Here is a 27709-nt window from a genome sequence, read left to right on the forward strand (position 1 = left end):
CCATCTCATTTTCTTCAACTTTAAAATCGTCCTACATCGCTGTAGAAGTACCAAACCGGTGTTTACAAAGAGAACGTGCAAAGAAGATGTACTGTAGGATGATTTTGAAGTTGGAGGAGAAAATGAGAGTTTTTTCAAAATACCCTAACTGTCTTGAACCGAAATACACAGAGTACACACAAAGCTAGACAAGACGAGCATTTGAGGTTAAAAAGTATATAAATTGTCATTTGTTTTTAGAAAACAACCAATTGTTTGACTAGATAAGACACTTCTTCTTTGGCTGGGATCGTTTAGAGCACTTTGAAGCTGCATTTAAACTACATTTTGGAAGTTCAAACTCGCAGGCACCATAGAAGTCCACTATATGGAGAGAAATCCTAAAATGTTTTCCTCAAAAAACATAATTTCTTTACGAAGAAAGAAGCAAGGACATGAACATCTTGGATGACAAGGGGGTGAGTAAATTATGTGTACATTTTTGTTCTGGAAGTGAACTTTTCTCCTTTAAAGAAAAAAGGAATTCTTTGATAGTCTGGTCCTGCAGAGAACCAGGAGTCAGAGCAGGTTCAGCCCTGCTCACAGAGTGTCATGATGGTATTATCTAGGTGAGTGAATGTGGCCAAAACATCACTGAAGTCTGCAGGCGCCTCATGCTGCTTCAAGGGAAGTGCCCAGTGCAATTCGGGTACACCTGGTAATATGATGGCCTTTTCGCTTTCATTGAAATAGACTTGAAATAGACGCAGTCAAGAATGAAAATTAATTCCCTTGTGTCGTTCCAAACCTCTTTGACTGACTTTCTTCTTTGGAGAATAAAAGAAGTTATTTAGTTGGTAACCAACAAAAAAAAACAACAACTGTTGATTAAAAAGGTTTGGAATATAGTTTACAATTCATATTAAGTCATATTAAGCTGTATAGGTCCGTTGTTTTGTCATTTAAGAGCTTAATGAAGCCTAATATATCACTATTCAATTTCATTGCACAAAAGCTGCAACTTTTTGCTGTTTCGCAAAAGAAATTTATATTGGTTTGGAATGACAAGAGGATGATTAAATTATTACATAATATACATCTACAGATGAACGAACCCCTTAGTGCAACCTTGTTAAGCTGTTAGAAAACCAGAGAGTACTATTACATTCGATTCAATGTTTTGACTTGCGCCACTCTGCGGAAATGAAAGAGTTCTTGTTCACGATTCTCTCATCTGGCCAGCCAGCTCAACCACTTCAGTGAGGTGGTTTAGCATCTGTGGATCCATCACTCTGTTCATGACAGGGCACTCAGGAATACGTCATCAGTGACCCTCTCTGCCACCTGGATGGCAGTAGATTGCCCAGAAAGCAGCTAGTAGCAGGCAATCAACGGCAGCTGTGAGGAAACGACTGTACAGAAGCTATGGTATCATGTGACCAAGCAACAAACTGCTGGACCACGCATACTGGTGATAGCCAGGATTTGCTGGGGAAAATCTGAGTCTGGAATAATAAAGGATGAGTACATACCATTTTGTAGCTTGTTATAAGTCTAGCAAACTATAAGCAGCTTGCTATAAGTGCTACACGTTTTTTGAAAATAAATATATATAAATAAATACATGTAGTGTAATCATTTAAAGCTATTGAATCTCTCTCTATATATATATATATATCTTGACCAATTTAGTAAATTTTTGCAAACAAAAGTATCATTTCTTTTAAAGGTACCATAGAAAGGAAAACTGTGTTTACCTTGGCATAGTTAAATAATAACAGTTCAGTACATGGACATGACATACTGTGAGTCTCAAACACCATCGTTTCCTCCTTCTTATATAAATCTAGTGTTTGCAAAAGACCACCGAAAAATAGGTCAATTCCAACATAACACTGTTACGCAACAGCTCCGGGATCGTTAATAGTTACGCCTCCAACATTTGCATCGCCCAATCATCAGTAACGTCAGCACATCAGTAAATCTAGGCAAGCCACTGAAGAGACACGGTTAGCTTAATGCTAGCACTAGCCTGTTACATTGCAGTACAAAAGATTTCACTTACCACATAAACAGAGAGATGAGTGCGCTGATGATGGTGAATGATGGAGAAATAACTGCGTTGATGATGGCGAATGATTTACAGATCTTGAGAATCACTGACCAGCAGCTCAACTTGTGTGGTAAGTAACATAAGCACTCCCTCTGCATTATAACTTTACACAGAGCACATACGATCACAGTAATGAGACTAAAATGTCGGCGATTCAAAACAGCAGATTCAACAAACCATATTAAAAGCGGCTAGAGCTCCTAATTAAATATATATTTTTATCAATGTGCCAGCTATAGAGATGAGCAGCTCTGTGAAACAGCCAATCAGAGCAGAGCTCATTAATATTCATGAAGCTTCCAAATAACAGAGCATTTCATTCTAGGGACAAATCCTAGGGTTGTAAATGGACCTGTAAAACCGTTTCTGGAGATTTTTTGCCCTTTCCTATGCCATATACCTTCTATGTAGATATCAGAGAACAATTTAAAATATTCTCTCAATGCATTCTATGGCACCTTTAATGTATGTATAATTGATGTATTCCTTAGGTTTAAAGTTCATTTCTGTCATATTTTATTTGTATAGCAAACTCAAAAATATTTGGACATTTAAGTCAAATAAAAAATGTATGAAGGTGCATTAAATAACAAAATATCATTAACCAAGTGAAAAAAAAAGTTTTTAAATTATCAAAAAATAACTGTACAGTGAGGAAAGAAAATATTGATTCCCTGCTGATTTTGTATGTTTGCCCACTGACATGAAATGATCAATCTATAATTTTAATGGTAGGTTTATTTGAACAGTGAGAGACAGAATAACAACAACAACAAAAATCTAAAATAATAATAATAATAATAATAATAATTTCAAAAAAGTTATAAATTGATTTGCATTTTAATGAGTGAAATAAGTATTTGACCCCTTCGCAAAACATGACTTGGTGGCAAAACCCTTGTTGGCAATCACAGAGGTCAGACGTTTCATGTAGCTGGCCACCAGGTTTGCACATATCCCAGTTCTCTTTGCAGATTCTCTCCAAGTCATTAAAGTTTCGAGGCTGGTGTTTTGCAACTTGAACCTTCAGCTCCTTCCACAATCTCCAAAAAGAATTTCTATGGGATTAAGGTCTGGAGACTGGCTAGGCCACTCCAGGACCTTAATGTGCTTCTTCTTGAGCCACTCCTTTGTTGCTTTGGCCATGTGTTTTGTGTCATTGTCATGCTGGAATACCCATCCACGAACCATTTTCAATGGTTCTCACTCAACATTTGACGATACATGGCCCCGTCCATTGACTCTTTGATGCAGTGCAGTTGTCCTGTCCACTTAGCAGAAAACACCCCCAAAGCATAATGTTTCCACCTCCATGCTTGACGGTGGGGATGGTGTTCTTGGGGTCATAGGTAGCATTCCTCCTCCTCCAAACACGGCGAGTTGAGTTGATGCAAGACAGCTTGATTTTGGTCTCATCTGACCACAACACTTTCACCCAGTTCTCTGAAACATTCAGATGTTCACTGGGAAACTTCAGACGGGCCTGTACATGTGCTTTCGTGAGCAGGGGGACCTTGCGGGCACTGCAGAATTTCAGTCCTTCATGGCATAGTGTGTTACCAATTGTTTTCTTGGAGACTATGGTCCCAGCTGCCTTGAGATCATTTACAAGATCCTCCTGTGTAGTTCTGGGCTGATTCCTCACCGTTCTCATGATCACTGAAACTCCACGAGGTGAGATCTTGCATGTAGCCCCAGACCAAGGGAGACTGACAGTTATTTTGTGTTTCTTACATTTGTGAAAAAATCACAGCATCTATTGTCACCTTCTCACCAAGCTGCATGGGGATGATCTTGTAGCCCATTCCAGCCTTGTGTAGGTCTACAATTGTGTAGGTCCTCGACATCCTTGGACAGCTCTTTTGTCTTGGCCATGGTGGAGAGTTTGGAATCTGATTGATTGATTGCTTCTGTGGACAGGTGTCTTTTATACAGGAATAGGCTGAGCTTAGGAGCACTCTCTTTAAAGGGAGTCAGACATCTTGCTGATTGTTAAAATGCAAATCAATTTATAACTTTTTTGAAATACGTTTTTCTGGATTTTGTTGTTGTTATTCTGTCTCTCAATGTTAAAATAAACCTATTATTAAAATTATAAACCGATCATTTCTTTGTCAGTGGGCAAAAGTACAACAGCAGGAATCAAATAATTTTTTCCTCTGTATTGTTTAAAAACAAATTATGAAACTGACCGTCAAACCTTTTACTTTGAAAACCGTGTAAATTTGAGAAGATCTTATCTGCATTGTGGTACTCTTGTGAATGCGCGGTGGAGACTGACCCGCAAGAGTAGAAACTGTTGAATAAAGTCATTATTTTTGTTTTCTTTGTGAACAACAAGTATTCTCAAAGCTTCATAAAATTATAGTTGAACCACTGATGTCACACAGACTATTTTAACAATGTCCTCAATATCTTTTTGAGTCATTTGCGTTGTTGTTTATGCAGGGTCAGAAAGCTCTCGGATTTCATCGAAAATATCTTAATTTGTGTTCATTTTTGTATAAACTAACCCTTCAAAGCAGCAGCTGTAAACTATTACTTCAATCTGAATGTAATAAATAAATCCCATTTTTAAACTCAAGCTGAAATTGTTTCTAAATGAACATAATGAACTAGAAAGGCAAAGTGAGGTTAACATGTAGGCACCCCCACTGAGACGCTTCAGTCTCTCCTGACTGTGCCCATGTCTGAATCATGTAATTGTCTGCATCCAATAATTGGCAGAACTGGTAGAAACACACACATACACGTTTTAATTATGGTAATGTTCTTGCCAGTTCAGAAAGGAGAAAAGTTTAGGTAAAGTTAGATGATTTCTCCATCCTCAGGGAAAATTGCCTCAGTCTTTGAACTGTTTCCCAGGCTGTCACTTGGTTCTCACGCCTGACAGTTTTTCACAGTGCTTTTACTCACCCCAATGGCTGTCAGAATGGGGACCTGGTAGATCCATTTGATGTTTCCTGCACTCAGCTCCCAGCATCTGCACAGATAAAGACAGATCGAATGATAAATTAACTGGCACACATGGATTACGATTCAGGGGATATTTAAAAGGCACAGAGCGAGACGGTGGCAGAAAGGCAGATAAATTTCCAGTCCCTGAGGCAGTGCTAACACAGTTATGATATACTGTACTTCACAGTGCATACTGTATAGATCAAAAGCACATAGTTTGGTCTCTCTCCATCTCCTTGAAGTCACTGACCCACTCCTTCACTTTAAGCAAACTAAAGCACTTTATAAAACTCATTTCCATTTGTTTACCACCAATTTGTTTCGCCGTTGGTAATCCCATTACCAGTGTTTACTATGATGTGCAGCTGAATAGATAATCTGCCATGCAGAGGATACAGTCCATAAATGGGATATACTTTAAGTATTTCAAAGGGAAAGCAGAATGCATGCAGTCTGGAGCAAAACTAAAGAGTCAAAATGAACATTCATTAATAATTACCTCAGAATGACAAACTGATTTTTAATTATGCACATTTAACTTTAGTACCACAGATGATTCATAAATAAGGGTACTGCAGGCAGTCAGGCAGCGTATTGTGTGATAGTCCGCTTTACTTTCATATAAAGGAACAAAGGAAGGAGTGCTGTTGTTTCTTTCACATTTAATCTGATAAGGACCCATTAAAGCAAGAGGGAGTTATTACTTTTTACATAATAATAGTAAATAAAACAAACTTCGCAGCAGAAAGACATCAACAGGACAAAGCACACAAATGCCAACTAAAAACAAAATAACTAAAAATCTGAATATTCTAACTAGATGGGTACAAACCTAGAAAAATATTCATAAATCATATTATTATATGAAGTATTCTAGTTCATATAGACGTTTTTCCTGAACACGGAAGTAAGTCCGACTCTTAACTGAAAGAATGCTTTGCATTTCCGGTCTGCATTGTTTCTAGTCAAATTAGGGTATATTCCAAGCTAATAAACTAATGTTAAAACTATTAAAATGTTTTTAAAAAGCACATGGCTCCAAAGCGCCATCACTTGGCAATGTCGCAATGACCGTCATTTGTCAGTGCCTCACTTTAATGAGTGTGTAGATGACACGAAGCAGCGGACGTTAGCTACATTAAAAACAGATGGACGCTATTTGAATGGGTTCCTGTGGAAACCAGAACAGAAAAGCATTCAATCTGACGTTAGAATTCGTAATGGCGGCGCTCATCGTTTACTCAGGAAAAAGGTCTATAGCTCATAACTGTTGCTGTTAACAGTTGCCAAGCAATAGGGCAACATGCCACATTAATATGGAATTCAACTGCAGTGAAAGCCAAATTGTAGACAATTTTAGTGGCTTTCTAATTAGATTTCTAATATGATGCTAGATCTTTGCATTTAGTTTACAATTAGTTTTTATATTATTTGTTGGCTATGCTGTAAAATTAACAAATGCTGTAAATATCTCAATTATTTAACACACTTTTAACTGAATATCAAGTTTCCCAACGATTGCACTAATAGACCTGCTTCATTTGCGTCATGATTTTTTTAACAATAGAGTGCAAAGATTACTATTTTTGGAGGTTTAATTCATTTCTGAGAAGCAGTTCTTGCGGTTTCAATGTTTCAGAGATGTTATATTACAAAAATATGCATAGGTAATGTTTCTGTACACACATATTGAGATGAATGTGGAATATCAAACACCCAGACAACATTTATATTTACTCATTTGGCAGTCAGTGTGAGTTATGATGTACCCAGTACTGTATGTGTATTCCCTGGGAGTCAAACTCATGACCTCGGCACTATTAGCGCTACCTGAATGCAGATCAGAACAGCTTGGCGATACATGTAATCTTCTTCACATTTGCTTTTCAAAGTAGAATATCTTATGGTCTTGCTGAAAGCCATTAAATCACCATCACTCACAAATGACAAATGTCAGGATACTGACAACTCACTTTTTGCCTGCTCTAAATGAACGTTTCATTTGCATTTGACTCAAGTGGGGGAAAAAATCAGCTAGACATCAAAGTAAAGCCATTTTTATCTTTAATAAGAAGGAAGCTAATTAAAAAGAAATGAAAACTCACAACAGTCTAATTTAGTTTCAAGCATTCAGCATCTTAAAAAGCATCTTATTGATCATTCTTGGTTCATGTTAAATAATGTAGTTAACTAATGAACCTTATTGTGAAGTGTTACTGTGTTTTCTGACACAAACCTGATTTACTGTATTTTAGTTGAGATCATTTGTATCACTGAAAATACAGACAGTATTTTCTCTTCAAATATTTGGTTATTGGTTTATTTTTGCAAATGCATATGACAAAAAGTATTTTCAAAGTTCAGATTCAATTATAGATTATTCAACAGTTAGTTGTGGTCTACTAATTTGGTCAAGCAGTATTACATGAACAAAATTACATTATTTTTAATCTGCAAATGAAAAATAGTTTCAACAGAAGCCAAAAAACACACCGAATGGAAGACAGTGTGTGAATGGTGTGGGGTTTCGCGCTCATTGGCAAGAGAAACTCTGCTCAACACTCTTGATTTCCTGTATTTTAGTTTAGATTAGATGTGATATATATATATATATATATCACTGACAAATACTTGCAGTATTTTTTCTTCAAACACTTGTTCATTTGTTTGTTTTTGCAAGTGCATATGACAAAAGGAAAAAGAAAGGTTTTATCTGCATTCTGAGCAGTTTTGAGATATTGAATTTTAAAGTTTTTGGGTTCCATAGACTTCTATAGGTTGAACCCTTTTTGTTTTCTAAAAAAAAAGGGCCAAAATGTACACAGCGTACAAAAGAAACATCACATAATGTACATAAGTTGTCACAGAATAAGACTATGTGAATAACTCAATTTTGACAAAAACGTCAGATAGACAGATAGAACCTTATAATTCCAAGGCGACAAAATACATGCAGTATTTTTTCCTTAAACACTTGTTCATTGGTTTATTTTTGCAAGTGCATATGACAAAAAGAAACAGAATTGTAAGTATTTCTATAGCTCAGATTTAATTACAGGTTATTCAGCAGCTAGTTTTGGTCTACTAATTTGGTCAAGCGGCATTCCATGAAAAAATTACATTATTTTTACTCTGCAAATTAAAATAGTTTCAACAAAAACAAAACAAAACAAAAAAAAAACAGACTGAAAGACAGTGTGTGAATGGAGTAGCGTTTCATGTGGCCTCCTGGACTGTTTACATGGCCATGGCCTCCTGAGCCCCCAGATCCACCATGGCCTCCTAGACTGTTTACCCGGCCATGGCCTCCTGAGCCCCCAGATCCGCCATGGCCTCATGGACTGTTTGACCCACCATGGCCTCCTGAGCTCCCTGATCCGCCATGGCCTCCTGAGCCCCCAGATCCGCCATGGCCTCATGGACTGTTTGACCCGCCATGGCCTCCTGAGCTCCCTGATCCGCCCTGGAGACCTCCCCTGTTTCCTTTGTCCTCTGTGTTCCTGCCTAGCGGTCTTCAGGGCGCCCACCCTCCCTCCCCTATGGATGTTATTAGGCGCGAGACGCGCCTTCGGGGAGGGGGGGGGGGTAATGTCAGGTTTTAGTCTGTTTCTGTTCTGTTTTCCCAGTGTTTTCCCCCCTCTGTTTCTAGTCCTTATGGTTTAGTCCTTGTCTCCTCCTTTTGGTTTAGTCTTAGTTGGTTTTGTCTTACCCATATTTGTATTTCCCCCTCATCATCTTGTTATCTCGTTTGTTACCACGCCCCCGTTTCTCTGTATTTAAGTCTGTGTCTAATCACTCCCTGCTGTCCGTTGTTAACGTTACATGTGCTCGTTTCTTGCTCCCAGTTTTTGTTTGTTTGTAATCATTTTCAGTGTTTTGTTTAATGTTATTTGTTCTCAGTTTTCCTGGTTTTTGTTCTAAGTTGCTTTTGTTTTCAATAAATATCCGTATTATTATTATTATTATTCCGGTTTCCCGCACGTTTTCTCCTGGCTCCACTCCGCTTCAGTGTGTGACAACTGTATTTTAGTTTAGATTAGATTATTTACATCACTGACAAATCCGTACAGTATTTTTTCTTCAAACACTTATTCATCGGTTTATTTTTGCAAGTGCATATGACATAAAGAAACAGAATTGTAAGTATTTTTAAAGCTTAGATTTAATTATAGATTATTCAACACAGTCAAGCGGCATTCCATGAAAAAATTACATTATTTTTACTTTGCAAGTAAAAATAGTTTCGACAGAAGCCAAAAAACACAGACTGGAAGACAGCGTGTGAATAGAGTGGGGTTTCTTGCTCACTGACAAGAGAAACCCTGCTCAACACTCTTGATTTACTTTTTTAAAAATTTAGATTTGATTATATTACCGACAAATACGTACAGTATTTTTTCTTCAAACATTTGTTTTTTTCCAAGTGCATATAACAAAAAGAAACAGAATTGTAAGTATTTTCAAAGCTCAGTTTCAATTATAGATTATTCAACAGTTTTGGTCTACTAATTTGGGGAAGCTGTATTCCGTGAAAAGCTTTTAGTTTAGATTAGATTACTTATATCACTGACAAATCATCACCTTGGAATTATAAGGTTTTATCTGCTTTCTGAACAGTTTTGAGATATTGAGTTTTTGGGTTCTATAGACTTCTATAGGTAGAACCCTTTTTGTTTTCTAAAAAAAAAAGACCCAAAATGTTCACAGCGTACAGTAGTTTTTCTTCAAACACTTGTTCACTGGTTTATTTTTGCAAGTGCATATGACAAAAAGAAACAGAATTGTAAGTATTTTTAAAGCTCAGATTATTCAATATTTATAGATTATTCAACATTTAGTTTCGGTCAGCTAATTTGATCAAGTGGCATTCCAAGAAAAAATTACTCTGCAAGTAAAAATAGTTTCAACAGAAGCCAAAAACACACAGACTGAAAGACAGTGTGTGAATGGAGTGGGGTTTCACGCTCACTGGCAAAAATCAACACCCGGAATAAAAACTGCAAAAAATAAACCATGCCCTTCAGAAGTTCAAAATGTGCACACAAAGCACACTAAATATAAAAAATACACACAATATAAAGAAAACACTATTATCTATTATCTATCCACTGAGTTATGCAGTTACACAAATCATATATTTTCTCCATGTGGCCCAAGTTCTAATTTAGTTTTACATAACAGTTTTTTTCCCCTTCTCTCTCAACCTTGAAATTAAATTGGACAGTTTTTGCTGCTGTGATTTTAAAAGCATTTTGCTGTGCTTACTGTGTACATTGTTCATTTCTTGTTTACAAGTGTGTCTTGTTAACCTGTTTGTTTTTTGATTGCATTTAAGTTTTTCTGTTTGCCTTGATTTTTGTTAGACTTTGCCCTGTATGCGAAAGCATATGGCAATAGCTGTTATTATAGTCTTATTATCATCATCATAAATTCTCCTTGTGATATTTAGAAATAACAGTATGTTTCCCTAATTTCTGAAAACATCTTTTCTGAAACATACTACAACATTTCAAAGAATTTGTGATATTTCCTAATATTGCAAAAGATTCATTTATTTCATGTGACATCGACCTGTATATATGACCCTCTTAAAACACATTATGCAGTGTGACTTTTATTTTAAGATACACTGAAGATTAAGTTAAAGATATAATCTGTGATCAGTTAAACTAAGCCACCTTAACAACCCCGTAAAAAAGAAAGACTAAAATAGGTACCAGTTAAACAAAACCGTATGTTGATAAAGGATGTTCCCCCCAGAGAAGCAGCAAGTTGTTGCTTTAAGACATTTGCTTTTATACCATCACTAACAGGCTGTAAGCTGCACGAATACAAATTGCTCTCGAGGGGAGTAAGACAATGACATTCAGCGAGTGTTTGAAAATAAAACAGGGAAAGATAACGCCTCAGGCATGGTCCTACATCAATGTGACTTGAAAACACTACTTCATTAAGACGATCTGGTGATAAACAGCATGAACACTGCAGTGGTGTTTTAACATAAGAACACAAACATTTACTCATCCATGACAAACCCTACAGATCAAATTACTTTCTAGTAGCAATGAGTAACATTTGAACCATACAAACTAAACATAAAAATACGTGACCCTTGAACACACAACCAGTGTTAAGTAGCAAGGTATATTTGTAGCAATAGTCAAACATACATTGTATAGATCAAAAATTTTGCCAAAAATTATTAGAATATTAAGTAAAGACCATGTTCCATGAAGATATGTTGTAAATTTCCTATTATAAATATATTAACTTAATTTTTGATTAGAAATATGCATTGCTATAAAGGCAATTTTCTCAATATTTAGATTTTTTTGCATCCTCAGATTTCAGATTTTCAAATAGCTGTATCTCGTCCAAATATTGTCCTATCCTAACAAACAAATTATGTATAAACCTTAATTTAAAAAAACTGACGGACCAGAGACACATAAAACTAAGCAATACAGTGACCATTTTAACATTTTTTTGGTTAATTTCTTTTTTTTTTTTTTTTGTAGCATTAATATGCCTGAAACTACTTTGCAACCAGGTCTGTTTGTTTGAAACAGTGTTGCTTCTTATTAAAACATATACAGTCAAGCCAGAAATTATTCATACCCCTGGCAAATTCTGACTTAAAGTTACTTTTTATTCAACCAGCAAGTTTTTTTTGACCGGAAATGACACAGGCATCTCCCAAAAGATAGTAAGATGATGTACAAGAGGCATCATTGTGGAAAAAAATATTTCTCAGCTTTTATTTACATTTGAACAAAAAGTGGCATGTCCAAAATTATTCATATCCTTCTCAATAATCAATAGAAAAGTCTTTATTGGCTATTACAGCAATCAAACGCTTCCTATAATTGCTGACCAGCTTTTTGCATGTCTCCACTGCTATTTTTGCCCATTCGTCTTTAGCGATGAGCTCCAACTCTTTCAGGTTGGAGGGTCTCCTTGCCATCACCCTGATCTTTAGCTCCCTCCACAGATTCTCAATTGGATTTAAGTCAGGACTCTGGCAGGGCCACTGCAAAACATTAATGTTTTTGTCTGCTAATCATTTCTTCACCACTTTTGCTGTGTGTTTTGGGTCATGCTGAAATGTCCACTGGTGCCCAAGGTCAAGTTTCTCTGCAGACCGCCTGATGTTGTTGTTGAGAATTTTGATGTATTGCTCCTTTTTCATGGTGCCGTTTACTGTGATTAGTGTCCCTGGTCCACCGGCTGAAAAACACCCCCAAAACATTAGGTTTCCACCACCATGTTTGACAGTGGGAATGGTGTTCTTAGGGTTGAAGGCTTCCCCTTTTTTTTTTTATGTAAAATGAAGGCTACATCATTGTGGCCAAACAATTCAATTTTTGTTTCATCTGACTATAAAACAGAAGACCAGAAGTCGTCTTCTTTGTCCAGATGAGCATTTGCAAAGGCCAAGTGGGCTTTTGTGTGCCTTCTCTGGAGAAGTGGTGTCCTCTATGGTGGTTCCAACCACGTCCTCTGAGATTTTTCACAGTGCGGAACATCTTGTATTTTTTAATAATACTTTGCACTGTAGCCACTGGAACTTCAAAACATTTAGATATGGTCTTATAGCCCTTTCCTGACTTGTGAGCAGCCACAATGCGCAGCCGCAGGTCCTCAGTGAGCTCCTTTGTCTTAGCCATTACAGTCCACAAACCAACAGCAGAGAGTTTCTGTTTTTCACTTGTTGAGTTGATTAAAGCAGCTGTTCCCAATGAATCAGGGTAATTAGGATGCTTTAGAACAGCTTGGACTATTTGGAATGGTATAGAACTTTGGATTTTCCCATAGACTGTGACAGTTTGCAAAGGGTATGAATAATTTTGGACATGCCACTTTTTGTTCAAATGTAAATAAAAGCTGAGAAATATTTTTTTCCACAATGGTGCCTCTTGTACATTGTCTTATTATCTTTCGAGAGAAGCCTGTCATTTTCAGTCCAAAAAAACCTTGCTGGTTAAATAAAAGTAACTTTAAGTCAGAATTTGCCAGGGGTATGAATAATTTCAGGCTTGACTGTATACACATAGCCGCTCAAAAGTTTTTTAAAGGAGACTTTTTAAAGGAGACTTTTCTTCTTATCAAGGCTGCGTTTATTTGATTAAGAAAAGACAGAAGAACTGCAATATTGTGAAATGTTAATGCAATTTAAAATAGTGATTTTCTTTTTTAATATACTTTAAAATATAATTTATTCCTGTGACGCTAAGCTAAATCTTTAGCATCATTAGACCAGTAATCAGTGTCACATGATCCTCTAAAGAAATAAATTCAGAACACTCTAAGAAATAAATTATATTAAATAAGTATATTAAAGTATATTAAATTAAAAAACTGTTATTTTGAATTTAAATATTTCATAATATTACTTTTTCTGTGTTTTTGATCAAATAAATGGAACTTTGATGAGCATAAGAGACTTTAAAAAACATTAAAATCTTACTGATCCCAAACTTTTGAACGGCAGTTTATAAACATGGCTAGACATAAACATAGACATAATACATTTTAGATTTAGAGCCAAGATATTAATATGTATTTCTACCCACAATATCTTTCACAAACACTCCCATACTAAGTCCCTATATGAAGTCTGTGAAGATGAACACATGAATTCACCTTGCATCTGCCAGCGTTGCCCTGACAACTGCCCAAGCTGCAACAAAAACAGCGGGAACACCTGAAACAAAAGAAAGGAAAAGGTGAAAATTATGGTAAAGCTAGTGGTATTTTGATCATTTATATTATCTGAACTAAAAACGATGCTGCTGGTCACCATGTTGCAAATACACATCTAAAGAAACTAAACAGAATTTGTAAATAGTTGAAGATCTGATATGTAAATGACATTGCATCCTTTCATATTATGTGGACTATCCTAACAAGAATACAATGCTATTTTAGTTTCCTAATTTAGTATGCATTCCAGTAGACCATAATAAATGGCGTGAACAAAAGCTAACATCATGTTAATGGATGTTAAAATGTCCTAGGACATTTTAAGGAGGTACTGAAGCATGATTGGACCTTCAACGACTCCCCAGGGGTTCAAAAGCACCTGTGGAGATTTGCACTCAGATGGATATCCTGTGGAGTAATCTCAATAAAAAAATATTGCTTGTTTACTTATTGCCAATGGAGTGTTTTTCATTCCAAACACTGGGCAGGAAGAGCATTTGTTCTCTCTGGTACATTGGAAACTTGACTGAATGTAAAATGTCAAAATTATTATTATTATTATTATTATTATTATTATTATTATTATTATTATTATTATTATTTTTCACTTTGAATAGTTGCCTTCAATTCACAGTCAGGCTTTGAAACTGAAAGAGCTCAAAACTAATTTTGGATTCTGTTCATGGAACGTTTCTATATGCCCTTCACTACACAGCCGAGTAAACAAAATCCTGTTCAAATTTTTTGCTGACTACAGGACTACTTTCAGTATTATGTATGTAATATATTATTTATAAAGACACATACTTTTTTTTTTTAAGTACAGCAAAAAGTGTAAAATTTTGAAATATTCTTTACAATGAAAAATAACTGTTTTCTATTTAAAATTATATTGTCACATGATCCTTCAGAAATTATTATAAAATTACGATTGCTGCTCAAAAAACATATATTATTATTATTATTATGTTAAAAACAGTAGAATTATTCAGGTTTCTTTGATGAATAGAAAATTTAGAAAAACAGTAATGTTATAAATGCCTTTATAATCACTTTTGATCAATTTAAAATATCCTTGCTAAATAAAAGTATTCATTTCTATAATTTACAAACTATAATTTACAATGATTTAGAAAAGCTTTTTATTTCAGATAAATGTTGATCTTTGCATCAAAAAAATGCTTCAATATTTTAAATACTGAAAATGATAATAAGAAGAAGAATGTTTCTTGAAAAGCAAATCAGCATATTAGAATGATTTCTGAAGTATCATGTGGCACTGAAGCCTTTGAAATCACAGGAATAAATGACATTTTAAAACATTAAAATAGAAAACACTTATTTAAAATAGTAAAAATATTAAATGTTTAACCCAACCTTCTGGGTAGTTTTATTTAATTTAACAAGTGCTTAAAAGTTACTATATTTCTTGCTTAAAATGAACCCAAAACAGTTTAAAAATGAACATTTATTAATGTGTCCAATATTAAATGAACATTTATGATTACGTTGAATAAATAATTATTAAATAATACCTAATTTTTTAATTGTTTTAAATTGTTCATCAAAATGTTCACCTTTTGATGATTGCTGAAGTAATTATGTCTCTGATTTTTAAATTACAACCTATTTTGGATTCATTTTAAGCCAGCCAAATAGTATTTTTTTAAACAATAGTTGAGTTAAATAAAACTACCCAGAAGGTTAGGTTGAACATTTAACCCAACCACTGCGTCAAAACAACCCAGTCGCTAGGTTTGTGCATATTTCACAAACCGCTGGGTTGTATTTAACCTTGTATTTTTTAGAGTGTAGACATAATATAAGTTATTCATTTCAACAAGACTGAATCATGATTTTTTTAATTAAAGTTAAAGACAAAAAGAGTAACATTTATTCCCACAGACATTAGGATTCTAAAATGCAAAGCATAATAATATTAAAATGTGACTTTTCAGTATTGCTTTGCTTTTGGAAAGCCCACAATGATTGCATTATTCAACAAACTGTAATATTAATTTATTTTATCATGCATATTTAATATTGAGTGGCTCAGCCACTAAATGAACAAATGCTGCTTTCTGTTGATGAGATGCATGGTATAACCTCAGAAAAACCAAGATCACATCATGCATATCAAGAAGCAAAACTGCCTGGATCTGAGGGTGAGCGTGTCAATCGAGGGTGCCCTCCTCTCAGACAGCAGTTCCCATGGCGATGATGGGGTAACTGTGGGAGTCTGGGATTATCTCTCTAAAATAATATGTGCCCTGACTTACGCTACATTCTCTTCATACTACCACTGAAGGAATGGAGCTCATTTCATGTGCTTTAACAGGCACACATGCTGTTTTGGATCTGCTAGTATGACAATCTACATGTCATTAGGACACTTTCATGTGTTTAATCAATTCTTAAAGGTACAGGCCACAGTTAATCATTCATCATTCGATATTAAGCTCGATATGGCGTAGCTTGTCAGAGATTTACGTCTCTGTGTATTAATTGCCGCTCCAGCGGAACCTGAGCGGAACGCACGTGATGGAGATTTACTACTAATCAAAGCACCGGCTTCATTGACTAAACGCGCCTCACAATATCGTTCGATATATTGTCCAGCCCTAACCGTGACAGTTATAAAGTCAGAATTATGAGATATGAACTCGCAGTTCTGAGAAAAAAATGTCACAATTGCAAGATTTAAACTTACAATTCTAAGAAAAAAATGCCAGTTTGTTTAGAAATTCAGACTTTAGAAGTTTATATCTAGTTTATATCTATCACTCGTGAGTTATCAAATCAGAACTGAGAGATAAACTCGCAATTCTAAGAACATATCAGTCTTTTTTCCCCTCAAAATTGGACTTTATAACTCACAATTGCAAGTTTATATCTATATACAATTCTGAAAAAAAAACTGTGAGAAAAAAGTCAGAATTATAAGATATAAACTTGTATTTGCGAGAAAAAAACTCAAAATTGTGAGTTTTTATCTTCCAAAAGTTAGATTTGCGAGTTTGTATCACACAATTATGAGATTATGTAAAATGGGCTTCCATATTAGACAACTCCTTTAAAAAAAAAAAAATAATAATTAAAAATTCATACAGGTTTGGAAAAAAATGAATGCATGTGAGTGACTGACAGATATGTCCTCATTTTGCTGAACTCTAAATAATTCAGACTAAAATTTACCTTTGCCACAATTATTATTGCATCACACAGCACAGCTCAGTTTCCTTTTCCTAGCAATGGCTCTATCAAATAAATATGAACCTTTTATATAACACAACCTCATTGTGCCCTTATTATTGGCACTGAAATGTTAAGTAAATCAAATTCACAACATGAATCACTCATCCTCTGAACACGGATCATTTCGCCTCATTATGACTACATTAACCTAATCAACGTGACATTATTGTGTTGTACTTTTACAGACTTAACCCATAGGTCATTAATAAGCCATGCCGAACGCGTTCACGAGAATGTAGTGAGCAGCCGCTCCTAGAACAGGGAATCTGCATATCAAAGTGCTTCTATCTCTGCCCTTCCAGTAGGAACACATCAAACAGGAATGACAAATAAATAAAGAACACTTCAACTTGAAACCACTTGAAAAGGAAGCAACCTCTCAAAACAAACTGCAGTGAGCTGTCGTTGTGCTGTTTCTCAGTGAGGGAGCGCACGGAAGGGTATGAATACCTCTCGCTATAAATAATAGCGGATTGGTTTCCATGTAGACATTTCTCAAAGGAATATATAAGATATATATTCAAAAGGTAGCCATCTCTGAAGTGGGATCTGTTTATAATGTTCAGCACTGCATCCTTAGATAAGCAAGACCTTAATAGTTGCAGAATATATGTGGGATGACCACCAACATCCCTGTTGAATTGCTGTTTTGACCAACACAGTGAACTCCATCCAGAGAATGGTTCTGCTGTCAGCAGTTAAGACAGTTGTTCTGTCTTAACAAGATTAGTCACTGTTCAAACAGGGAACGTGGTAAGAAATAATGGAATGAGACCTTGTTAATATTTAGTTCGCTAACATCCTGGTAAAATATTGCATCACTCTCAAGGTTTAGCTGTCTGAAACATTGGATATTCAATATTCAGAGCTTATTACACATCTCTGTCAGTTTAGTAAATGAATAGGTTTTAGCATGAACATATTAACATGCTCAAAAGTGACAGTTAAGATTTCAAATAAATGCTTTTCCTAAACTTTTTATTACCAAGGAATCCTGTATTACAGTTTCCACAAAAAATGTTATCATTAATCTTTTCAGCAAAAATTATATTGCATCACTGTTAAGGTTTCGCTGGTTAAAATATGGGATATTCAGGCCTCATTAAACCTCTAATTAAAATGCACAAAAAATAGTTTTTTTTTTAATCTTTTTAAGCAAATGAAGGTGTAATGAGCAATATAATTTATGACAATTGGCAGACTTACAGTATATTTATCATCTAAATGCATAAGGATATTGGAGGCAAAACATATTTTTAAAAAGGTAAAAGTATGACAAATTATTATGATCATTTTTTAAAAATAAAATAAAATCAAATACAATTTTTTAGTTATTTTCCAATACTACTAATCTACTTTTTGCATTCACTAGTTTATTTGTAATGCTCCTGCAGAGTGGCATGAATTTTTAATAGCACTTCCCAGACAAAACAAGGTCATGAAAACTTAATTACAATACAATTCAATTTTACATGGAGCTTAGCGTGTCACACTGCAGAACTTACGATATAATATCCCATATACTACATAATTATCCACACAGATCACTTAGCTTAGATCAAGTAGCCTTTAGTTATTATTTGTTATTTAACATAGTCTTTTTATATTATATGGAGGCATCAGAATGCAGAACAGAATAAATGAACAAGAAAGTATCATAACAAAAAAAAAAATTTTCACTCGATTTGACACATTTCTCTAAACTAAGGTCAGTGCTCTCAAAACAATTTACGCAGCAATTTAAACTAACTCTTCATTAAGCCAAACAGGTCAAAATTATTTTAGAATGAGGTACTGCATTTTTATCACCAGCCAATACTCACATTAAAAGGATTAGTATTCACTACTGAATACATATTTAGCTACTATAAACACACTGCTAAAACAGAAAAATATTTTGATCCCACGTGATTTCTGTAGATGTATGCATTTATAAAGCCTCTCATTTCTGTTTAAGCAGAGAATTTTCTTCATACAACACAATGTTTTCTCAAGCTACGAGTTAAAGAAAAGAGCAGTGTGAAAGTCGCATGGCATGCATGTGGCTCAATATCTCTGCAGGCTTCTTTTGCTTTTGAGTTACTTTGTCCTAACAGCAGGGAGAGGAGAACTCCACCACTTAATCCAGAAATGGAGAATATAGTGAAAGAACACTGTTAAAAAAACAAAAAGAACTCTCGGTTCAGTATTTGTCAAGTACAGATCATGATTCATATGGTCAATTAGAGTAACTCTTTTGTTTTTGTAGCTATTCTACTTCCTCCCTGTGGTTTCCTTCCTCCCCATTCATCTCTTCTCAGTATACACCTCTCTTTGTTCCACAGGGTCCTCATTGTGTGTTTGCTCTGGGTTTTTACAGTCAATTCAGTCAATTTGTTTCCTGTCTGATGTGTATTACAGTGTGATTCCATTTGTCAACATGCTATAGATGATTATGCATTCTGTGGAGGGAAATATACAGCTAAAGTCAAAAGTTTACATACACCTTGCAGAATCTGCAAAATATTAATTATTTTACCCACATAAGAGGGATCACACAAAATGCATGTTATTTTTTATTTACTACTGACCTGAATAAGATATTGTTCATATCTCCCTTGTTTGTCCTGAACAGTTAAACTGCCTGCTGTTCTTCAGAAAAATCCTTTAGGTCCCACAAATTCTTTGTTTTTTCAGCATGTTTGTGTATTTGAACCCTTTCCAACAATGACTGTATTTTGAGATCCATCTTTTCATACTGAGGACAACTGAGGGACTCACATGCAACTATTACAGAAGGTTCAAACTCTCACTGATGCTCCAGAAGGAAAAATGAAGAGCCAGGGGTGTAAACTTTTGAACAGAATGAAGATGTGAACATTTTTCTTAATTTGCCCTAAATATCATGTTTTTTTTTTCATTTAGTACTTCAGAAGCTACAGAAGATACTTTCCCAGAAGAAAAAATAAGTTCAATTTACCCTGATCTTCAAATTCAAAAAGTTTTCACCTCCTGGCTCTTAATGCATTGTGTTTCCTTCTGAAGCATCAGTGAGCATTAGAACCTTCTGTAATAGTTTATTTAGTACTGACCTGAATAAGATATTTCACACAAAAGATGTTACATAAAGTCGACAAGAGAAAATAATCGTTGGATTTCAGAAGGAAACACAATGCATTAAGAGCCAGGAGGTGAAAACTTTTTGAATTTGAAGATCAGGGTAAATTGAACTTATTTTGTCTTCTGGGAAAGTATCTTCTGTAGCTTCTGAAGTGAAGTACTAAATGAAAAAAAAAAACATGATATTTAGGGCAAGTTAAGAAAAATGTTCACATCTTCATTCTGTTCAAAAGTTTACACCCCTGGATCTTCGTTTTTCCTTCTGGAGCATCAGTGAGCATTAGAATCTTCTGTAATAGTTGCATATGAGTCCCTCAGTTGTCCTCAGTGTGAAAAGATGGATCTCAAAATCATACAGTCATTGTTGGAAAGGATTCAAATACACAAAAATTCTGAAAACCCAAAGAATTTGTGGGACCTGAAGGATTTTTCTGAAGAACAGCAGGCAGTTTAACGGTTCAGGACAAACAAGGGACTCGTGAACAACTATCACTAAATGAAAAACACAGCTGTGGATCATTCTGGTAGCAACACAGTATTAAGAATCAAGCGTATGTAAACTTTTGAACAGGGTCATTTTTATAAATCCAATGATTATTTTCTCTTGTCGACTTTATGTAACATCTTTTGTGTGAAATATCTTATTCAGGTCAGTACTAAATAAAAAATAACATGCATTTTATATGATCCCTCTTATTTTGGTAAAATAATTAACATTTTGCAGATTCTGCAAGGTGAATGTAAACTTTTGACTTCACTTGTATTTAATATAAAAGGAATTAGCAAGGACACATTAAACTCATCCAAAGTGACAGTAAAATCCTGTTCTTGAAATCTGTATGCACCAAAGAAACAGAAAAAAATTCTAACCGGCACAACTGTTTTCAACATGTGGTAGTGCATTTTTGTTATACCATCTCTCTCAGTCACATGCACACAATAGTCACTATAAAATAGCATCCAGCTATAGGCAGCCTAAAATGAAAATATGAGTGGAAAAATGATTGGCCTTGTTCTTTGAGAAGAGTACAATTACATGTCACACAGCTGTCCGTAAACAAAACCAGATACCTGGCTGAAAAACAAAAACGCCAGCAGCAGCATTTAATTTACCAAGAAATGTTACAAACCCAACAGAAGCGGGAATTTTTACAAATTGCCTCTTTCAGGAAATTCACTACCGTGACATACTCACCCCACCCGATCAAAGTGAAGCCCCACAGGTATTTAGAGTCTGACAAGAAGGCCATGAAGATGAGACTGTGCAGGTACAAGCCCTCCACCAGGATCCAGTAGTAGTTTGTAGCCAGGAAATAGATGAACAGCAAGACAGTCACTTTACAACCCATCTGAAAAAGAAGAGTAGAGCAGAAAAAGTCAAAACTCATATCACAACATGGCAGTTTAGATTGAATAGCAGCAAACAACCCACGTTATTCAGTAAACATACTGGCCAGGAAGCAATACTTTGATTGTAACAAAATTTCCTATTCTCAGTTGGAGGCCACCAAGAAAAACAGTTCTCCATTGAGAGGCCTCAATTTAGACTGACATAAGACAGAAGAGAAAAACAAACCAAGATGCTTTTGCTTTGTTTGCTGATTTGAAATTGTTACAATCAGTATAATCACATGGGGTTCTTCAGAACAAACCAAAAACTCTCTGATGTACTCTTATTTGTTTAAACACACTGCATCAGTTTCATCATGTCTTTCTTTTTTAGTCATAAAGAAATTAAGGTTTTGAGGAAAACATTCTCTGTTAACTGAACTTCAATGGGAGCCAACGGGTTGAAGGTCCAACTTGCAGTTTCATAGCAGCTTTAAAGGGCTCTACACCATCCCAGCAGAGGAATAAGGGTTTTATGTAGTGAAACAATTGGTCATTTTCTTTAGTTCATTAGATAAGACCCTTAATCCTCAGATGGTATTGTTTACAGCCCTTTGAAGCTGCATTGAAACTGCAATTTGGACCTTCAACACATTGGCTCCCACTGAAATCCACTATTTGGAGAAAATTCCTTGAATGTTTTCCTAAAAAAAACTTAATTTCTTTCCGACTGACCAATTATGGATGACATGGCAGTAAGCAAATTATCAAGAATTTGTACTCTTAAAGGGATAGTTCACCCAAAAATGAAAATTTGATGTTTACCTGCTTACCCCCAATGCATCCAAGATGTAGGTGACATTGTTTCCTCAGAAAAACACAAACGAAGATTTTTAACGAAAACCGGTGCAGTCTACCAGCCAAATAATGGACGTGGATGGGCACCAAAACTTTAAAAGTAAACAAAAACATGCACAGACAAATCCAAATTACACCCTGCGACTCGTGGCGATACATTGATGTCCTAAGACACGAAACCATCGGTTTTTGCGAGAAACTGAACAGTATTTATATAATTTTTTACCTTTGATACACAGCCACGTCCATCTGTCCTGAGCACGAGCTTTGCATCCGGCTCGTGACATGTGAACGCGCTCTGGCGTAGAATACACAAACGCCATAAAGGGGAAATAGGTGAAAAGTCTCAGATGAGTTTGCGCAAGCAAAATCTTTTAGCTTCAAATCGGTTTGAACAATCAGGATAAGCGCAAGTAATTACCATTTTGAATAGCCGCTATACACACAATCTCTGTGCACTGTGTAAACAATGAGTGTTGTATACATGCAACAGATCGCTTCCGGCGTTTGCGTATTCTACACCAGAGCGCGTTCACATGTCACGAGCCGGATGATGATCTCGTGCTCAGGAGAGATGGACGTGGCTGTGTATCAAAGGTAAAAAATGATATAAATACTGTTCAGTTTCTCACAAAAACCAATTAATCGTGTCTTAGGACATCAATGTATCGTCACGAGCCGCAGGGTGTAATTTGGATTTGTCTGTGCATGTTTTTGTTTACTTTTAAAGGTTTGGTGCCCATCCACTCATATTATTTGGCTGGTAGACTGCACTGGTTTTTGTTAAAAATCTTCGTTTGTGTTCTGCTGAGGAAACAAAGTCACCTACATCTTGGTTTCCCTGGGGGTAAGCAGATACACATCAAATTTTCATTTTTGGGTGAACTATCCCTTTAAATTAAAGGGATATTTTAACCAAAAATGAACATTTTCGTTTACTTGCCCTCTATATTATTTTAAACCTGTGTGACCTTCTGTGGAACATAAAAGAAGATATTACAAAGAATGTTTCACCTTTTGAAAATCAAAATAGAATTGGACCCCACTGACTTTCACTGTTTGGACAAAAAAAAATCTTTTATTCTCCACAGAACAAAGAAAGGTGAACTGTCAGCTTCAAGTCTGCTCTGTTATTTTCTACAAAAGTACTCATCGTCATGATTCCTCTTTTAGAATAATTAGCTAACTAACTTCTAAAATGACACATTGTCAGTGTCAAATGACAGAAAGAGTAGAAGTGTGACAAAATGACAACCTCTCACTACAGTCAGCTGACTAGCTGTATGCTGTGGTTGGAGAGCTGCACTTTAATGAAGCTATTAGCTCACTACCATGACAGATCTGTGTGGTTAATGGCCATAAAGCATTTCCAAACCAATGAACTGAATTAAAAGGGATTTGACATCCCACATCAAAACATTATCAAAGCTTACTGATGATGGCTATTTCTCTCTGTAATATCAGGCATAAGGAATCAAAACACAAAGGGATGTTAAAGAATAATGTAGTGACCAACAAACGTCTTATTTTCAGCCTTCTTAAACACTAGCCACCCACTGCCTTGACTCTGCCACACACTCTTTGTAATCTCTCAGGCAACCTCAAGTCATGAAGCCTGGGATCTTTTTCAAGGAGTATTGAAAGACTTTCTATGTATGCCGGGTACATGCTTTTCTGTGTTGTAGGTGGGTGATGTGTTAACGATAAATCTGGGGTGCTTTTTTGATGAAAATCAAAAGAACACGCTTGATTACTTTATATATATATTCTCTTTGAATTAACTGACCACATAAATATTTGGCTACATAATCAAGTCTTCTGAAGGTTCAACATCTTTTGATTTTGCTAAAGGATGTAGTGTGTTTCAAAAGTATTAAATGGAAACTCTTGGCATATACTGTAATACATCATTTTTGTTTGTGGGGCTGGCATAAAGTGAAGTATTTGAGTGGTCTATTTTGGCAAGAAATTAATGTCAGAAAAACTGACCGCACTGAAGTAAAAAAAGCATATTTGGATTCTACTGCATAAATTAATCAAATAGTTACTGAACATTTGTGATCCTGGAACACAAAACCAGTTGCACAAATATATTTTTAGCATTACCCAACGTTACATAGTATGGGTCAAAATTATCGATTTTTCATTTATGCCAAAAATCAGGATATTAAGTAAAGATCATGTTCCAAGAATTTTTGATTAGCATTATGCATTGCTAAGAACTTCATATGGACAACTTTAAAGGCGATTTTCTCAATATTTCAATTTTTTTGCACCCTCAGATTCCAGATTTTCAAATAGTTGTATCTCGGCCCCAATCCTAACAAACCATGCATCAGTCGAAAGCTTATTTATTCAGCTTTCAGATGATTTATAAATCTCAATTTAAATAAAATTGACCCTTATGACAGTTTTTGTGGTCCAGACTGTTTTATTTATGTATTATCCTTGAAGAAATATATATATATATTTTGGAAACCTTCAGCATGAAATAAATTCTTTTTGTTTAAGAATTTGGTATGAAGTATTTAAGTGTTCTGTTTTGCCAAAAAAAGGAAAGAAAATGCACCACGCTAAACAAAAAAAGCACTTTCTCAGTACCATTAAAGACCAATTTAGTCATCTGAATCAACATCACTGAAGTTGCAAAGTTGTTCAGTCAGCAATCCCAGACAAAATTATTCTAAAATAACACTGTTAATCAATTTAATCAATTCGCTGTTAGTAAATGTTGCACTATTGCATTTACTGTTGAACAGATAACAGTGAAGAGAGTGAAGAGGGGAAAGTACAGTAGCTACAGCACAAGAAGCTGCTTGGAAAACGTTACCTGTGGCACAGTTCAATCTTCACCTAACAAGATTAGGAATTGGAGTAGGACTCTTGGACACTTCAGAAGCTGACTGTAGATGAGGAGTCAAGTTAAAGACTAGACCCAGTTGGTTTGTCTAGTGTTGCATTTCTCAAACCTCTCTAACCTCTGAAACGTGCCTGGATCTGCCAAAAAATATGTGTCTGTGTCTGTGCCTGTAGGATTGTCATAATCTGTAGGGACAGACAAGAAAGTTTAGTTGAATTTATATACACTACCTTCCAAAAGTTTGGAGTCAGTAACATTTTTTTAAAAGAAATGAATAGTTTTATTCAGCGAGGATGCATTAAATTGATCAAAAGTGACAGTTTAGACATTTATAATGTTTAAATAAATATTGTTCTTTTGAACATTCTATTAATCAAAAAATCCTGAAAAAAAAAAAAAAAAAAGGTGGCCAACTGCCACACACACAAAACAAAAATGCCAGGCCAGATCATCTCTCTCTCTCCCCATTTACAGAAATGGCTCTTTTACAGTTTGTCGATAAAATCACAAAAAACCTGCATGAGAAAAAGAACACTATTGGTATATTTTTAGATTTGTCAAAAGCATTCGACACAATAAATCATAATATTCTTTTAGCAAAATTAGAAAATTATGGCATTAAAAATACAGCCTTAAATTGGGTACCAAACTATTTGGATGAGAGAGAGAAATTTGTTTATGTTAACAATCTGAGCTCAAGTAGGGGAAAACTATTATGCGGGGTACCGCAGGGGTCCATTTTGGGACCTCTATTATTTCTAATCTATATCAATGATTTAAGAGTTGTCTGTAAAAATGTTATGCCACTCATGTTTGCAGATGATACATGTCTTTTATTATCTCATTCTAACATTGAAACATTGATAAGAGAAGCAAATGAAGAGTTACAAAATATTTCTAAATGGTTTAAAGTAAATAAACTTTCTCTAAATATACAAAAAACGAACTATATGATTTTTAGCGCAAAAAACAAAGGAGATTGTCAGGACATAGAGGTATTAATTGATGGTTTAAAAATTAGCCAAGTGAACCAAATAAAATTTTTAGGTGTCATTGTCGACCAAAAACTAACCTGGAAATATCATATTCAACATGTTTGTAGAAAAATAATGAAATCTGTTGGTATACTGATTAGAGTTCGCTCTTTCATTGATATTTCATGCATGAAAACATTATATTATAGTTTAATCTATCCCCACATTCTGTACTGTAATATTGTTTGGGGTGCAACTTGTCAAACATATCTAAATAAGATTTTATTAATACAAAAGAAATTCTTAAGAATTATGAGTAATTCAAATAGATTGCTTGATTATGTAATTTTATGTCCATTTAATGTGATTTTGGGGAGGTGGTTTTATAAGACCTCATGGTTTTCTCACTCTCTCCCGCACAGTATTTTCATTTTCTTCTTTTATTGGATTTGTAAAGTCATATTATAAATGTTATATGTGCAAATAAACTTTCAACTTTCAACTTTCAATTGTAGACACACCTCCGTACATCCTTCTGGAGCACCTACATGAAACTCGAGGGCGGTGTAGTGCGCAGGTGTCGCTCATCAAGAGTGTCAGGGTTCTGTCACATCAGTCGAGGTTATTCTTAGTGTGGTGACAGAACCCTGACCCTCAGGTATTGTCTTGTCTTCTAAGCCACACACTCTTTTGTCCATGTGATGTAATGTGTGTGGTGCATGGTGTTTGGATCCCAGAACTTCTTTTTAGTCCAGTTTTCTGTGCTGGGGTTCGGATATTTGCGCACTATAATATTTCTTTTGGTGTCACATTAAAAAATATCAAAAATCTAAAATTTCAAGATTAAAGTCATAATATTTTGAGAATAAAGTCTAAATATTACAAGAATAAAGTAAAAATCTTTTGAGAATAAAGTTGAAATATTTAGAGAATAAAGACGAAAAACTACGAGAATAAAGTTGAATTATTTTGAGAATTAGGTAGAAATATTTAGAGAATAAAGTCATAATATTTTGAGAATAAAGTCGAAATTACGAGAATAAAGTTGAAATATTTCAAGAATAAAGTCAAAATGTTTAGAGAATAAAGTTGAAATATTTTGAGAATAAATTTGAATTTTTTCGAGAATAAATTCAAATTTTTTTGAGAATAAAGTCAAAATATTTGAGAATAAAGTCGAAATATTTCAAGAATAAAGTCAAAAAGTTTCAAGAATAAAGTTGAAATATTTTGAGAATAAAGTCTGACTGTTTCAACTTTATTCTTGAAACATTTTGACTTTATGAAGAATAAAGTTGAAATTTTGAGAATAAAGTCGAAATTGCGAGATAAAACATTAAAAATATTAATAAAATATAAAAAATATATAAAATATAAAAAATTTGAAAAACATTTCAAATTTATTCTCATAATTTTGACTGTATTGTCTAAATATTTCGACTTCATTGTCGAAATATTTCGACTTTATTCTCAAAATATTTCAACTTTATTCTCGTAATTTTGACTTTATTCTCAAAATATTACGACTTTAATTGTTGTGTGTTCATCTACTCTTATTTGTTTGTTAAATTACATTTAATT

At 34.8% G+C, this 27709-nt stretch overlaps 1 protein-coding gene across 1 annotated transcript in view; it reads right to left on the bottom strand.

Annotated features, from left to right (window-relative positions):
• The window catches only part of LOC141340682 (parathyroid hormone 2 receptor-like), a 55886-nt gene that overhangs the window by 14559 nt on the left and 13618 nt on the right, over positions 1–27709 (bottom strand). The window contains exons 2-4 of the mRNA XM_073845746.1: positions 21303–21456; positions 13694–13754; positions 5009–5075 (exon numbers count right to left, since the gene is read on the bottom strand). Of these exons, the coding sequence (XP_073701847.1) occupies positions 5009–5075; positions 13694–13754; positions 21303–21456 (282 nt within the window). The remainder of the gene's footprint in view (positions 1–5008; positions 5076–13693; positions 13755–21302; positions 21457–27709) is intronic.

This window comes from Garra rufa, chromosome 8, assembly GCF_049309525.1.
Source record: "Garra rufa chromosome 8, GarRuf1.0, whole genome shotgun sequence".
Lineage (NCBI taxonomy): Eukaryota > Metazoa > Chordata > Actinopteri > Cypriniformes > Cyprinidae > Garra > Garra rufa.